This window comes from Neovison vison, chromosome 1 (assembly GCF_020171115.1).
Source record: "Neovison vison isolate M4711 chromosome 1, ASM_NN_V1, whole genome shotgun sequence".
In the NCBI taxonomy this organism is placed as follows: domain Eukaryota; kingdom Metazoa; phylum Chordata; class Mammalia; order Carnivora; family Mustelidae; genus Neogale; species Neogale vison.
In genome coordinates this window covers 15569464-15583637 of record NC_058091.1, presented here as the reverse complement: position 1 = coordinate 15583637, position 14174 = coordinate 15569464, and the positions used below count along the sequence as shown (strand labels likewise).

The following is a 14174-nucleotide window of genomic DNA, read 5'->3' as shown; positions in this document are numbered from 1 at the left end:
GTCATTGTCCCTGCCGCCTCCGAAGTACATTGTTTCAGAAGTGCCCGAAGTCCTTCACCTATCGTAACACCTTGAAAGTGCTTGCGGTCAATGTACGTTAGCCATTCGGCAGAGGTTTGTGGAACGCCTGCTGCACGCAGGTCACTCTCCTAGACCTTAGGGATGGGAGGACAAATGATGTGGTGAACGAAGAAGTTGGTAAATACTTACAGAGTCAGGGAAAGCCAGGAGTGATTAATGCATGGGTATTCGTGATTTATTTTACCACTTTGCTTTCTAAAAACTGCCATTTAGAACAAAGCATTATAGGTGAATATCATGTTCAGATCAAGATCATTAGAGCGAGCTTGGCTCTTCTTTTTTTCTTTAATGATTACACTTCCCGCCCAAAGTGAGCAGAGGCACAGCAGGAAGTCCCTTGCCTACGGACATAATATAAATATGTCGTTCGCGATGGGAGCTGCCTTATCAGGGCAGTTTTTAATTTTTATATTAAAAACAAAAGATATATTAACCAAGATCATCTTTTTATTTATATCCACTTGTACACGTGAGTGAAAAAGAAGAATTGCAGTAGCAGTCCGGGAAGGGTTTTGGTCTTGGAATGTCTAGCTGTGTCCGCTGATCGCTTGATGTATCCAGCACGGGGCTGCAGCACGCACAGCGGGCGGTGGGGGGTGCATCCTCTTAGACTCACGATGGACAGCAGTGCACCTGCCAGAGCTCTCAGGGGAGCACCTTCATCTTCTCCAGGCAGAGCAAGACTGGGGGCAGGGCATCAAAAGTCTGGAATGACAGGCGGCAGACACAAGTATTTGTTGGGAAGCACAGCGGTCTGGCCTCTGAAGGTGAGGAGGAGAAACAAAGCACCCAGCCAGGATTCATGCACCCGGCGCTTTTCTGCTCTTCTACACCTTGTGTTTGGGTCATCTGTCACGTTCGGGTGGCGGCAAGTTTCCTCTGGGCATTTTAAAAAACGTAATTACACAGCTCACAAAGTCAGTCTGGCACCTGCTCGCAATTCCCCAAATACTTTCAAATAAACATTAGTCATAGACGAAAAATGTGTATTTCTGAATGCCCAAAAGAATTGGAAGTTGGTGTCAAGGAGGTATTTGTCCTTGTGCTCAACACAGCGTCGTTCCCAGCAGTGAAAAGGTAGGGGCAACACAAGTGCCCAGTGGTGGATAAATGAATAAGAAAAAATATGGTGGATGCATACAATGCAATAGGAAGGAAATTCAGACACAGGCCACCATGTGGATGAACCTTGAATTTCATGCTAACTGAAATAACCCAAATGCAAAAGGACAAATGTTGTCTGATTCCACTTGTATGAGGTCGCTGGCATAGCCAAATTCAGAGAGATAGAAGGTGGATAAGCAGTCTCCAGGAGCTGAGGGCAGGGAACTAGCCGAGTTTGTGTTTAATGGGCAACGTTTCGGAGAAGGCCATGGAGGACTTCTGCCTCTTGGTTGACATTCATTCCACCAGCGGGCACTTGGTCCAATAGCTGTTCGCAAACAGTAAATCCACTAACTGTATGATGCCTCTGTATGTTCTCTGCACAGTGAAATTATGAATGATTTTGTCGAATGATTTGCATAAATAAGAGTCACTATATCTATGGCATATCCCTTTCCGAATGAACCACTGTTGTTTCTCCAGATCATTTGCAGTATTTTACCAGCTGTCCATATCCGGGCTTCCTGTCCAGCATTATGGAAGGCTATTTCTTTCCACCCAATACACTCATTTGCCCATATCTAGCCTTCTTGGATTCTTTCCCAGCCTCCATGATTTCTCATAATTTGCTAAAGTGACATTAGGTCCAACCTCTGATTTCCCATTAAAGTCATCACATCAGCATTTAACATCAGCCCATTCCAGGGCGCCTGGGTGGCTCAGTCGGTTAAGTATCTGGCTCTTGATTTCAGCTCAGGTCATGACCTCAGAGTCACGAGTTTGAGCCCAGCATCATGCTCTGTGGAGTCTGCTTGAGATTTTCTCTCCCACACCCCGACCCCGGCTCGTGCTCTTTGCTCTCTCTCTCTAAATAAATAAATAAAATCTTTAAAAAACATATATCAGCCCATTCCTACTCACAAAAAAATATACTTAAACACCAGCATTTAAACATTTAAGTATTTGTTTAGGAGGCTCCTGTTTGTAAAACTATAAGGTACATTTAAAAATAATAATAATAATGCAATAGATAAAAATGATTAACTAGATAAGCAGCTTTTGGGTTAGGTGAACATCTAAAGTTTCTTGATACTTCTTCATACTTTAAGGGCGATAGAGGAAAGAGTATTTGCTTCCGGGGTTGTTGAGGACAAAATCTGGTAGGAAATTTTAATGACTGCAGAAAAGCTCATTAAGCTTTCCCTCCATTCTTTAACCAGATTAACATTAACAGTTTTGTTGTCATTTGTGTTTCTACAGCTTCCAATTGTAGAAAAGATAAGAACCATTGCGCAGACTGTGTACGGAGCCAAAGATATCGAACTGTCTCCTGAGGCACAATCCAAAATAGATCGTTACACGCAACAGGTAAAAGTTATACTTCAGGGGGAAAAAATCCTCCTCGGACTTTTAAAATACTCACCTTGGGGGCACCTGGGTGGCTCAGTGGGTTAAAGCCTCTGCCTTCGTCTCAGGTCTTGTTGGGATCCAGCCCCACATCAGGCTTTCTGCTCAATGGGGAGTCTGCTTCTCTTTCTCTCTCTGCCTGCCTCTCTGCCTACTTGTGATCTCTGTCTGTCAAATAAATAAATAAAATCTTTAAAAAAATAAAAATACTCACCTTGATGTGAGGACTGTTAAAAGTCTCACCAGCTGAATGTGGCTTAATTTCCTTGGTCTAAAAAAATTGAATTAACATCCTTGGGTAGTTTGTTGACTATAGATAGAATGTGACGGAGAGGGCATGTGCCCTCTGATGGATACATCATTGACGTATATGGTTACGAAGTGTCTGATATGGGTGGGGTCGTATCTGTGACCTGTGAGTGGTGCTTAGTCCTTCCTGCTCAGCCAGAAACATTGAACTTCTTAGATGTGTGGCTGTGGCTATGGCGTCAGGGCTGGATGATCTGTAGTGCTTCCTCTTCATTGCAGGGCTCTTCCTGCCTTAAAAATGTTAACACAGTGCGAGGGAAGGCAAGTCATCGTGCAGCATTTAAAGACGGGGGTGTTCAGTGATTCTTTTTTTTTATTTTTTTTTTAAAGATTTTATTTATTTATTTGTCAGAGAGAGAGGGAGAGAGAGAGAGCACAGGCAGACAGAGAGGCAGGCAGAGGCAGAGGGAGAAGCAGGCTCCCTGCCGAGCAAGGAGCCCGATGCGGGTCTCGATCCCAGGACGCCGGGATCATGACCTGAGCCGAAGGCAGCTGCTTAACCAACTGAGCCACCCAGGTGTCCCCAGTGTTTTTTTGTTTTTTTTTTTTTTTTATGCAAGTGGTTCATGGCTTGGTGTTGAGATCGTTCACCCAAGGTGAAGGTTTGGTCATCTTCTACCTCTAGACAGTGACAGAGGCAAATCGGCAAGCAGCTTCAAGATGACCGGGTCTCAGCAGCCTGAGTCTGGTCCAAAAATAATCCTGTTTCAGGAACTACAACCACTCCAGCTTGTTCAGCTACCCCCATCGGAGCTACCGCAAGCCCCAAATGCCCCCTCCAGTTTGCCACTATAGGATAGAAATCAGAGAACTTCCAAGAGCTTCATTAGACATAGCACTGATCTGCTTTTTAAAATTCCCAACTCCTAAGTCCTATTTGTAAATTGTATTTGATAGTATGTTAAATACTACCAGTGCTGGCCAGCATATTCTCCCAGGTTTGATAAAATGGTCAGCAACTTGTTTTTTCTTAGAATTTTCCACGTGTGCCCTCAGCTTGTGCTTTTAAAAAAGAAATAATTCCCTTGGGCCACCTGGGTGGCTCAGTCAGTTACGTGTCCAACTCTTGATTTTAGCTCAGGTCATGATCTTGGGGTAATGGGGTCGAGCCCTGCATCAGGCTGCACGGTCAGTGAGGGGTTTGCTTAAAATTCTCTCCTTCTCTGACTGCCACTCCCCCTGCATGCACGTGTGCGTGCTCTCTCTCTCTCTCTCAAATAAAGAAATAAATCTTTACAAAATAAATAATTAACCCAGAGTTGTTCTAAACACTGGTTCGGTCCACAGTGAAACTGCACTTGTGTGGTAATGAAATGAGTAAAGTAAGGTCCTTGTTATGAGTCTTTTTTTTCATGAGTTTTTAATAATATTTAAGGACTATTATTTATTCTAACATTGGTTTATTCCCTTTTTTTTCTAGTCTTAAAAACTTTTATGTGAACTAATATGGTGCTAGTATATACCATACTGGTTTTTTCTTTTTTTTAAATATCTGTACTGGCAAAATACTAAATTGAAAACCTACATCAATTCAAATTATTTCACTCATTGAGTGATCTCTGAAACCCAAAATTCCTGCCCCCATTTCTGTAGAGCAGTTGTGACTGTCCCCCAGCAGAATTCTGATCATGAGATGAGAGTGTTCCAGCATTCCAAAAAAAAGAATAGCCCCATCCCCCAAATGAAAATATCCTAAAATCGTCCAAATACTTTTAAACTGAATCATAAGAAAGTCTGCATGTGTTACCTCTGAAGACTGTGTTCCTTTTATCCCTGTCTACTGAGGGAATATTCCTTAAAAGTTATGTGTCCAGAGTGTGGTTGCCGTTAATTAACAAAGTCTCTAAAGGGACACTATGTACCCTTTAATCGGAACCAGGCTGCAAGGACACTGTCCTTTTTGTGAGACCCACATGTGACTTCCTGCCCTTTCACCTTTGGAACTCTGGGTCAGGCATCGCCTTTGGTCCTTAAAAATAAGAGGCTTAAAAAGTGACCTCGTCTTTGTTCATATAATGTAACCACAGATCAAATAGCCATGATTCATAAACCAACACAAAGGGACCCTTTGCTTCCTGACAGCTTCCAAAAATGAGTGAACAACGTGACTGAGAGCCTCATTATGGGCCTTTCTCCAGATTACCTTGCTGAGCCCCGGATATTAATATCCTTGGAAATAGTTTCGACAGCTGCTGTTGCTTCTGCTTTGCCTGAAAATAGCCATACTTTCTCCCAAACACACACGTCATTCCACCTTCCTTAAGGAGAATGCTCCAAAATAAATAATAGACACCGTCAGCCACGGGACGGTCACGTGGAGGTGAGGGTTTGTCCCATCTTGGTGCTCAGCCAACCAGCACCCGGCTCGGGGACGGCGCGTGCTGCAAGTTGAACACACGCAGGAGACTGATTTGCGCTCAGTGAACACGCTTCCTTTCCTTTCTCACAGGGATTTGGAAATTTGCCCATCTGCATGGCCAAGACCCACCTTTCTCTGTCTCACCAGCCTGATAAGAAAGGCGTACCCAGAGATTTCATTTTGCCCATCAGTGATGTCCGGGCCAGCATTGGCGCGGGGTTCATCTACCCTTTGGTTGGAACGGTGAGTGACGTTCTCCAAAAGCCTTCCCCGGGCCGTGTTGTGCGATACCTTAAATCCTTATGTTCTGCCTACACTTCGCAAATCAGGTGTTGGGAAGTCATAGTATTTGCTATTTTTCTAAATGTTCTCTGCCGCCATATAAAACTCCTCTAGCGTCATGGTTTGGGTTTTTCTTTTTCTTTTTCTTTTTTTTTTTTTAAGATCAGGTGTTCGGGATCTCTTGAGTCATAAAACTGATTCCCCTCATAGAACTCGGAAGAGAATAACTTGGTATAATTCAGCCTCATATTTAAACAGTGGCATAGCTTAGTCTAGTGTCTCTGGACCTTTTTCACTTTATTGTACTCAAAATGATAAGACTTTACTCTGTTCAGAAAAATGGAGGTGACTGCTCACTTCAGACACCTCCCGAGGCTGGGAAAATCACCGTGTCACCGACTGCCTTCCTCCGCAGCACATGAAGTGGGACGCTCTTAGAAAATGAGCGAGTTCAATGAGTTTTCATTTTTAACAGTGTGGTGGGATTGCATTGGTATAGGATGATAATTATGTTATTTCAGTTTTTTAATGGATGGAAGGGAGATACCAAAGATGGGAAAATTTATCAAAGCACTTAAAATCGATGATGTTGGTTTTCATACATAAAATGCTGCATTATGGCCACACCTTACCTTCCATTGGTAACCATCAATGGCCAAAATCCAACTTCTCATTCTCGGAGTGCTCCTGGATTAGATTTAGAGCAAAAAAATTCTAAGTCATGAAGATCCTTACTGTCGTTGTCACAGATCGATCCAAGTCCAAGCAGGAAACATGAGAACAATGTTAATAAGCCATGTGGCTCTGTTGTGGTGAAACTAAGCAATGGGTAAGCAAAAGTACAGAAAACATACAGAATTTTTGCCTTGATGTTTACATATCTAATATTGGGCAAAATGTTTTCAGGAAGCATTTCTGGAATTCTTCATTGCATCTGAGGCATGGAGATGCCAAGAGGCATGTGAGGAGCACAGGTTTGCCCCCCCACGGAGGCATCTAGAAAGTGTGGTATTGGCATTTCAAACGCACTCCACACAGGAGCAGCAAAAGCAGCTTCCGACTGAGGAGGGAGAGGAGGGTGTGTGGAAGAAGGGAGTCGAGAACACTTCATCAAAGCCTCAGCCTCTGACCTAGAGAAACACTGAATTTCAACTCAAGGGCACCAAAGTACACACCAGACCCAGAGAAGTCTGGTGTGGCTGGGGTAGGAGAGGGCAGGGAGGCTGAGAAATGTTGGGACAGCAGGACAGGGCCAAGCTGTTCCAGGGCTTGATTACCATCGATGGGCACTTGGGTTTTCTCCTGTGCATACTGCAGAGTCACTGTTGGATGGTTTCTGGTGTTTGTTTTGGGATTTTGTATTTTTTTAATAAGAAGAAGAAAGTGATCTGATTTTTATGTTAGAAAAAGAGCCCTAGCAGCCGACGGACCATGTTCAGAGGGCTGAGAGCCAGAACCAGGGAAATACCAGTTGAAGCCAGAGTTCATCAAAGTCAACACTGGGATCACTGAAGCTAATACAGCGAGAGAGGTGACTTCGAGACATATGTAAGGGTAGCCACCTACACGTGGGGCCATGGCACGGGCCACTTGTAGCTTGCCTGGGATTATGATGCCGTCACTCCTGGAAGGAACATGGCAGGAGGCAGATGGACAGAGCTGGAACTAAGTCTGGCTTGGATGTGGAGAACTGTGAGGGCTCACGGGATATATAAAGTGGTGATGGGTCTGTTAGAAATACAGACACAATGCACAGCACTCAGAGGAAAGCAATAGGAAGGAAGGCCTTGAGAGTTATAAGAACATAGATGAAGGCAGATGTTGAACAGGGGAGAAGCAAGGATAAGCAAGACAGAAACGAGACGAGGGTGATGGACAATACTCTAAAAATGTCTACATTTACAGAGCCCTCCGAGGAGTGTGGGAGGCCCCGTCGAAGGTCTAGTGGGGAGACTAGGGAATCCCACAGGAGTCTGTGGGAGGTGTAGTAACGGTGTTGGTACAGGGAGAGGGGTTGAAATTTTATGGGTGTTGAATGACGTTTCCAGAAGGGAAGAGGGGCATGACTATATAGATGGGCATAAGGGAATTTTCTGGGGTGATGGAAATACTCTATTTTGATTATTTTGATTGCAGTGATAGTTCCATGACTATATACCATTGTCAACACTCACAGACCTACACACCTAAAAAGGATGGATTTTATTGAGTATAACTTAATTATACCTCAGTTAACAAAAATGGATAGTGAGAAGAGCTTGCCTTTATATTGCTTAGAAGGGGCTCAATGATTGCAACTCCTTAGTGCTGAAAGTCTCCTGAGCTTTGGTCAGTGAAGGCCTTTGCTTAGGAATGAGAACGCAGCCCAGAGAGACTGGAAGACCGAGAGACAGGGGGCCGTGCCCGGGGAGGGGCGTGCAGAACTGAGGAGAAAATCAGCCTCCTTCCAAATCTATCCTGTCTTGCTCTATACCCCACAGATTGAGAACCCCACAGTAGCTCACCCAACAAATTCATTCATTCATTTACTTATTCATTCATTCATCCAACGAGTGTGCATACAGCAGTTGTGCTCAGCACTTTGGGAACTCCCCAAGTAAAGAAGCCTTCCACTTCAGGCAGCCTACAGCTAGTAGAAGTAGATGGAACTGAATTAGAAAGAAAATGGTTTGGTATAAAAATTAGGAACAAGTTGGGGCACCAGGTTGGCTCCATGGGTTAAAGTGTCTGCCTTCGGCTCAGGTCATGGTCTCAGGGTCCTGGGATTGAGCCCCGCATCGGGCTCTCTGTTCAGCAGGGAGTCTGCTTCCGTCCCTCGCTCTCTGCCTGCCTCTTTGCCTACTTGTGATTTCTCTCTCTCTCTCTCTGTCAAATAAATAAAATCTTTGGGAAAAAAAATTAGGAACCATTAATTAATAACCTTAATAGTTCTGAGCATTTAATAGTCATTAATTTATAATCATCGTATAATTTACAATCCTCTGGTCACTAAACAAACGCATGCCATGGGTCTTCTCCCATCCCAACACCACCGCAACCACATGTGAGAGCCGTTCTGGGACATCAGAATTCTAGAGCTACCACTGTTGCCCAAGTAGGACACTGAACACAGAAAAACGGTGTGGATTTGTCCCTGGGGGTTGGCCGTGGGCGCACTGGGTGTCCTGAAGAGAGCCCTCTGCCACCGTGTGGCGCCCCCGCCTCAGGGCAAGTCCAGGAACATCAGGGAGACAATCCAGTGTGAGGAGCCAGGGAGGAAGTGGTGTCTGACTAAAGAAGTTCCTGGAGGTCAGGAAACGGTCAAGGTCACGTGGAGGCGGTGGCCTTAGAGGTCGGCTTTCCATGCCAGCGGGAAGTTGCTCATGGATCAGGGCAAATGCAAGTTGGGAGGCCAGGATCGCCTAATAAGGGCTGGTATTTACTTTTACTTGACCCCATTCCGGCCCCTGCCACAGTCTGCTGAAATGCTTCTAACGTTCATCACCCGTGTGGGAGACACAGTGGAGTAATTTCCTGCCAAGATGACCGAGGGCAAGGGGAACGGGGACACCAGAGGGGCTGGTTCCTGCAGGTGGGAAAATTCTAGCATCGTGAGTCACTCTTACTCTAAATCACGACACGTGTGCTTATTAGAGTACTTTGGAAACACGTATCTGTCCACTCCGGAAGGAAAGCCCATACTCAGGCCTCAAAATCAGAGGCCGCTTTCATTCTTCCTGCGGTGTCCATTCATTCTCTCAGTCCCTCATACCACCCCGTGGAGGTGAATGAGCTCAAGTCCTTCCCTAATGGGTCTTCCGATACCCTAGCAAAAGAAACCCTACAAGTACAGAAAGCTGTGGACTGGAGAACAAAGGAGAAGCACCCTCTGGCTCCCCATTAGGTCTGTAAGTGGAGGAGGTAAAAGAAACAAGTCTGTCCTCCAACAATAAACATCGCCAGCCCCAGCATCTGCTGACGTGGAGCGACCATGGGGTGAAATGCTGGGGAGCTCGGTCTTTCCCCTCCGCATTTAGCTTGGTAAGAAAAATGGACTGGTTAACCTCCCCTCCCCCACCATCTTTACTTGTAGGCTGATGTTTTTTGCCATTTAGGTATTTCATCATGTTCTATTGACTTATTACACGAGACGACAATATGATAATAAATACCATTAACTGCCAGAGACATTTCACTGGGACGTTTCACTTCCCTGAGCTGTTTGGATGGAAACACCCAGTACAAGGATTACTCAGCTTGCAGACTCTGAGGCCTTTGTTCCCACACTAACCTCATTCAGTGTTTCCCATCTGTCTCTAGCTAATTTTTCCTTCATAAAATAAGTCTTCATTCCAACTAAGTGCCATCTGTATTCTTGGTTCTCTTTAGTGACATACTTATATATAATTTCTGGCTTATTACTTTTCTAAGATTTTATTTATTTATTTGACAGAGACACAGCTAGAGAGGGAACGCAGGCAGGGGGATAGGAGAGGAAGAAGCAGGCTTCCCACCTAGCAGGGAGCCCCACATGGGGCTCGATCCCAGGACCCTGGGATCATGACCTGAGCCAAAGGCAGACGCTTAATGACTGAACCACCTAGGTGTCCCTATTTCTGGCTTCTTATTGAAAGCTCCAAATAGTACAAGATTCTTGCCCAGCTCATCACTACCTAGTGCATCTCCTTGTAAGAAATAGTTTGATGAATACAGATCTTTGATGTGGGAAGAAAAGAGCAAATTGTTTTCAAGATTTTCCTACCCTGTATTCTACAGATTATCCTGTTACATTATGTTTCCAAAATTCTTTCAAAGCTTGTGGTTTATGGTGTTCAATAAACCTAATAGCTTATTACATTTCTCCAAAACAATCTTGGGCCAAAAGAAATCTAGTAGGTGGTCTTTGTCTTCTGGTCACATTGTTTTGATATTGTCTTTAAGTTTCTGTAATTTACAAGGGCTCTTTAATCATGTGGCATAAATTTCATGACATAAAAATATTAGCCTGTAAGCGAAGTATGTGCCATGATATTATTGAGAAGTAAATTACACCCCACATAAAAAAAGACTAGAAAGATACCAAAATGGTAACATTGGGCTGCTGGGTTATAAATAATTTTTTTCTTTACTTTCCTGCTTATTTCAGTATCGGCATTGAGCCTATGTCCCTTTTATAATATGAAAATACAATAAATATTAGCGCCTGGGTGACTCAGCCGGCTAAGCCTCTGCCTTCGGCTCGGGTCATGATCTCAGGGTCCTGGGATCGAGCCCCACGTCAGGCTCCCTGCTCAGCAAGAAATCTGCTTCTCCCTCTCCCTCTGCTGCTCCCTCTGTTCATGCTCTCTCTCTTTCCCAAATAAATAAATAAAATCTTTATTAAAAAAAAAAAAAAAACTGAAGGGGCGCCTGGGTGGCTCAGTGGATTAAAGCCTCTGCCTTTCGCTCAGGTTATGATCCCAGAGTCCTGGGATTGAGTCCTGAATCAGGCTCTCTGCTCAGGGGGGAGCTTGCTTCCCCCTCTCTCTCTGCCTGCCTCTCTGCCTACTTGTGATCTCTGTCTCTGTCAAATAAGTAAATAAAATCTTTAAAAAAAAAAAACAAAAAAAACCTGAATACATTAAATAGGTAGGTGATGAACTTAAAGTACTTGGAAACAGTGTTTCTCCAGGGTGTCAGGACACGTGTGCCACAGGTGGAATCTGGCAGGTCGCATTACCTTGCCCATCGCAGCTGTCCTGCAGTGTTTACACACCTGAGTTGAGACGTGAAGGAAGGAGAGAAGACCTAGGATGTTCCCATAAGAAATGCACTACTGAGTATGGTTTATCTGGTTCTGTCTCACACCTGCTGGTCCCAGATTCTGCTACGGAAACGCAAGATCGTGTTTTCTGTGCTCATTTGTCCGAGGGCTCTTCTTGGCGACCGTCATGGGGTAGAGAGTGGATGAGGATGTCCTTCCTTCTCAGACATTCTCCCACAGCCCTGCACTGTCCAAACAGCGGGCACGGCAAGGTGTCCCGACACCTGTGAATTCCTCCGGTTTGTTTTTAGCATTCAGTGTATCTGACTGTAGTCCTCTGTTACCGCACTGAGCCTCCCGAAGAGCTTAGAAGCCCTCCTGAGGTGGGGTCCTCTTGAATATGGAATCTTCTTTTTTGACAAACATGGGGCATAAAATTAGGACATGATGACTCTCAGGGACGAGAAAATGGCTAGAATCTTGGGGTTAAGCAGCCTCACGGTTCACTCGGAAGGGATTAAGATGTCCTAGGCCATTGATGTGATGATCTCTGCCAGGTAGAGCCTTTCTGAGAAGCAGAGCAGCCCATTGAATCTGTACAGAAATAGACTGAGTGCTTTCGCTTCACAGATTGCCAAGCAGAGAAAAACATCTTGGCCCCGGGAGGGGGCGCGGGGTACTAGAAGATGCAGCGGGTCAAAGCTCCCTTCTCCCTTCCCACACCCTTCTCTCTGGGCCCTGTGCTCTTTCTGGAACAGAGCAGTGATCGTGGGCACTGCCTGTGTGTTCCTGCGTGTTTTGCTCCTGCTGGGATTGGCCTGGCGTGGGCCCATCATGGCATACAAGTCTGTCGAAAGAAGAGGGTCGGAAAGATCAGTGGTAAAGCAAGCAGTTTGTGGGCACTGGTGTGTCTTTGTTTGCCACTCTGACCTGACCTGGCCCCATCTCTGCCCAGGTGACCACGTGGTGTGGCCGGGCTCTGGACAGCAGGAAGCTGCCGGAGTGTGTTTGGAAAGTGAGTGATGTCGTCCACGACGCATGCTGGGTGGAGACTTACTGGATGGGGGGCTGGAGGGGGGTGGGGAAAAAGGAGATGGTGGCCCCACCCAGCTAAGTCCTGGCCGTCTTGTTCTTTCTCCTGTTTCAGTTAAGCTCACTTTGTTTTCTATTCTCCTCCCTCTGCTGTAAAAGTATGTCCCGAATGTTTAGTTTCCCCTGGATCTGAGTCAGGTCAGCGACGAAGTTACTCCCCAGCTCCACTGGGGACGTGTTCTCTCCTCCGTGTTGAAAACTTGCTCCACTCCGTGAAGCATGAAGGTGAATTAATTCAGACCTTGTAGGTTCAAATCAACTGCATCGCACCCCACATTTTCCAGAGATGTATGGCCAGTTACATAGTGAAAAAATTAAACATTCACTCCCTGGGCTGCACTTTGAATGCCGTGGATAAGCGGTCACGTAGGGAAAGGGCTCGCTGTCCCGTGAGATCAGGCGGAGCTTCCTCGGACCCTCAGAAGCTACAGAGTCACCCCTCCTTTTCACTCCGTGCCCTCCTTCTCTGCTTCCCCTGCCTTCCCACCCGAACCCCCACAAATAAAGAATTCTAAGCTGATTTCTTTTAAGTCTCCCCTGCCCCTTGGCCCTGGTCACCCCAGCACCCGAAATGAACCAGCCTCCTGCCCACTGCTCTCCTTCCCCAGCCGGCCATGTGGTTTCTCCCTACAACTTCCTTTCGCTCCATTCCTGGGGATCAGCTTGGTTTCCTCTCCCCAACCTGCTTAGGCCCCCTGCCCACTGCCCTTCCTCATCTCTGCATCACGATTTCCTGCTTTCTGCCCAGCACGCCTTCCTCTGGCTCAGGCTCCTCCCTGGCTCCTCCCCGCACCAGCCCCCACCAGCGTCCTTCCCCCACCCCCAGCAGCCTTCCTGGTTCCTCCGTGACCACCTCATCCTCCCCGGCGTCCAGAAGCCAGCTACACATGCGTCTGTCCAGCAGGAGAGAAAACGTCCCTGTCTTCCAGTGTGACGTGTTTTAGGGAAAAGGAAGGTGACCGGCAGCACTCTCGATTTCCAGAAACGGTTTATCAGATTGACAAGGCAGGGGAAGCTCCGTGACTCATAAAAATGCCATTCCTTCTCTATCGCAGAGGGTCGCCTAGGTTCAAGTCCATTGGCTGACAGGATCTTTTTTCTAGTTTGATGCTGATTTATTTTTGGCATAAATATAAAACTACTTCACATGAAATCGACCTCGGCTGGGGTAGTAATAGGCTGAGTAATAACATTTTCAGGTATCTCTATCACTGAGTTCAAGTTTTCACCTGTGGTTATCAATGCCCCCACATGTTGGTTCTTTCTTTTCTACAGACCGAGAAGACAGTGCTTATAGTGCTTAGGGGTCCAGCCTACAATCGGTATATTGATCTTTCGTTTTCTCTAGGGATTGGTGAAATACTGGCCCGTTCCTCCTCTGCTTCCGTCTCTAGCCTCCTTGTTTTCTCCCTGTGTTTAACTTGGATTCAGAGCCTAACATTGATAATGGAGGCATTCCCCAGTCCAGAACTAATGAAAGGCACCCATAGAACTATCTGGTACTCCTGGAGCTTCTTTTTATTTTCTGCCTCTTCATTGCATTCATTCTCCTTGGATATCCCAGTTTTTAGTAAGAGGTGCATAATCAAAAGCAGCTCAGTAATTTACGGGAGGGAAATAAAGTTAATACAAACCCGAATACCAGTTTTCCCAACTGAACAGCCCAGCAGTCCTCAGAGCCGGTTTGCAGGTGTGCTGGGATGGAAAAATAGAAAGAGAAGCTAGATTTATCAGGAAATGTCACATTCGAAACCTACAATTATAATTTTTGAGGAAAATATAATGGATAATATCTGAACTCATGACAGTTTACAGGCC

General features: G+C 45.7%; 1 protein-coding gene across 1 annotated transcript in view; it reads left to right on the top strand.

Annotated features, from left to right (window-relative positions):
• The window catches only part of MTHFD1L (methylenetetrahydrofolate dehydrogenase (NADP+ dependent) 1 like), a 186223-nt gene that overhangs the window by 126594 nt on the left and 45455 nt on the right, over positions 1-14174 (top strand). Inside the window, exons 25-26 of the mRNA XM_044244055.1 lie at positions 2446-2553; positions 5351-5503. Coding sequence (XP_044099990.1) covers positions 2446-2553; positions 5351-5503 — 261 coding nt within the window. The remainder of the gene's footprint in view (positions 1-2445; positions 2554-5350; positions 5504-14174) is intronic.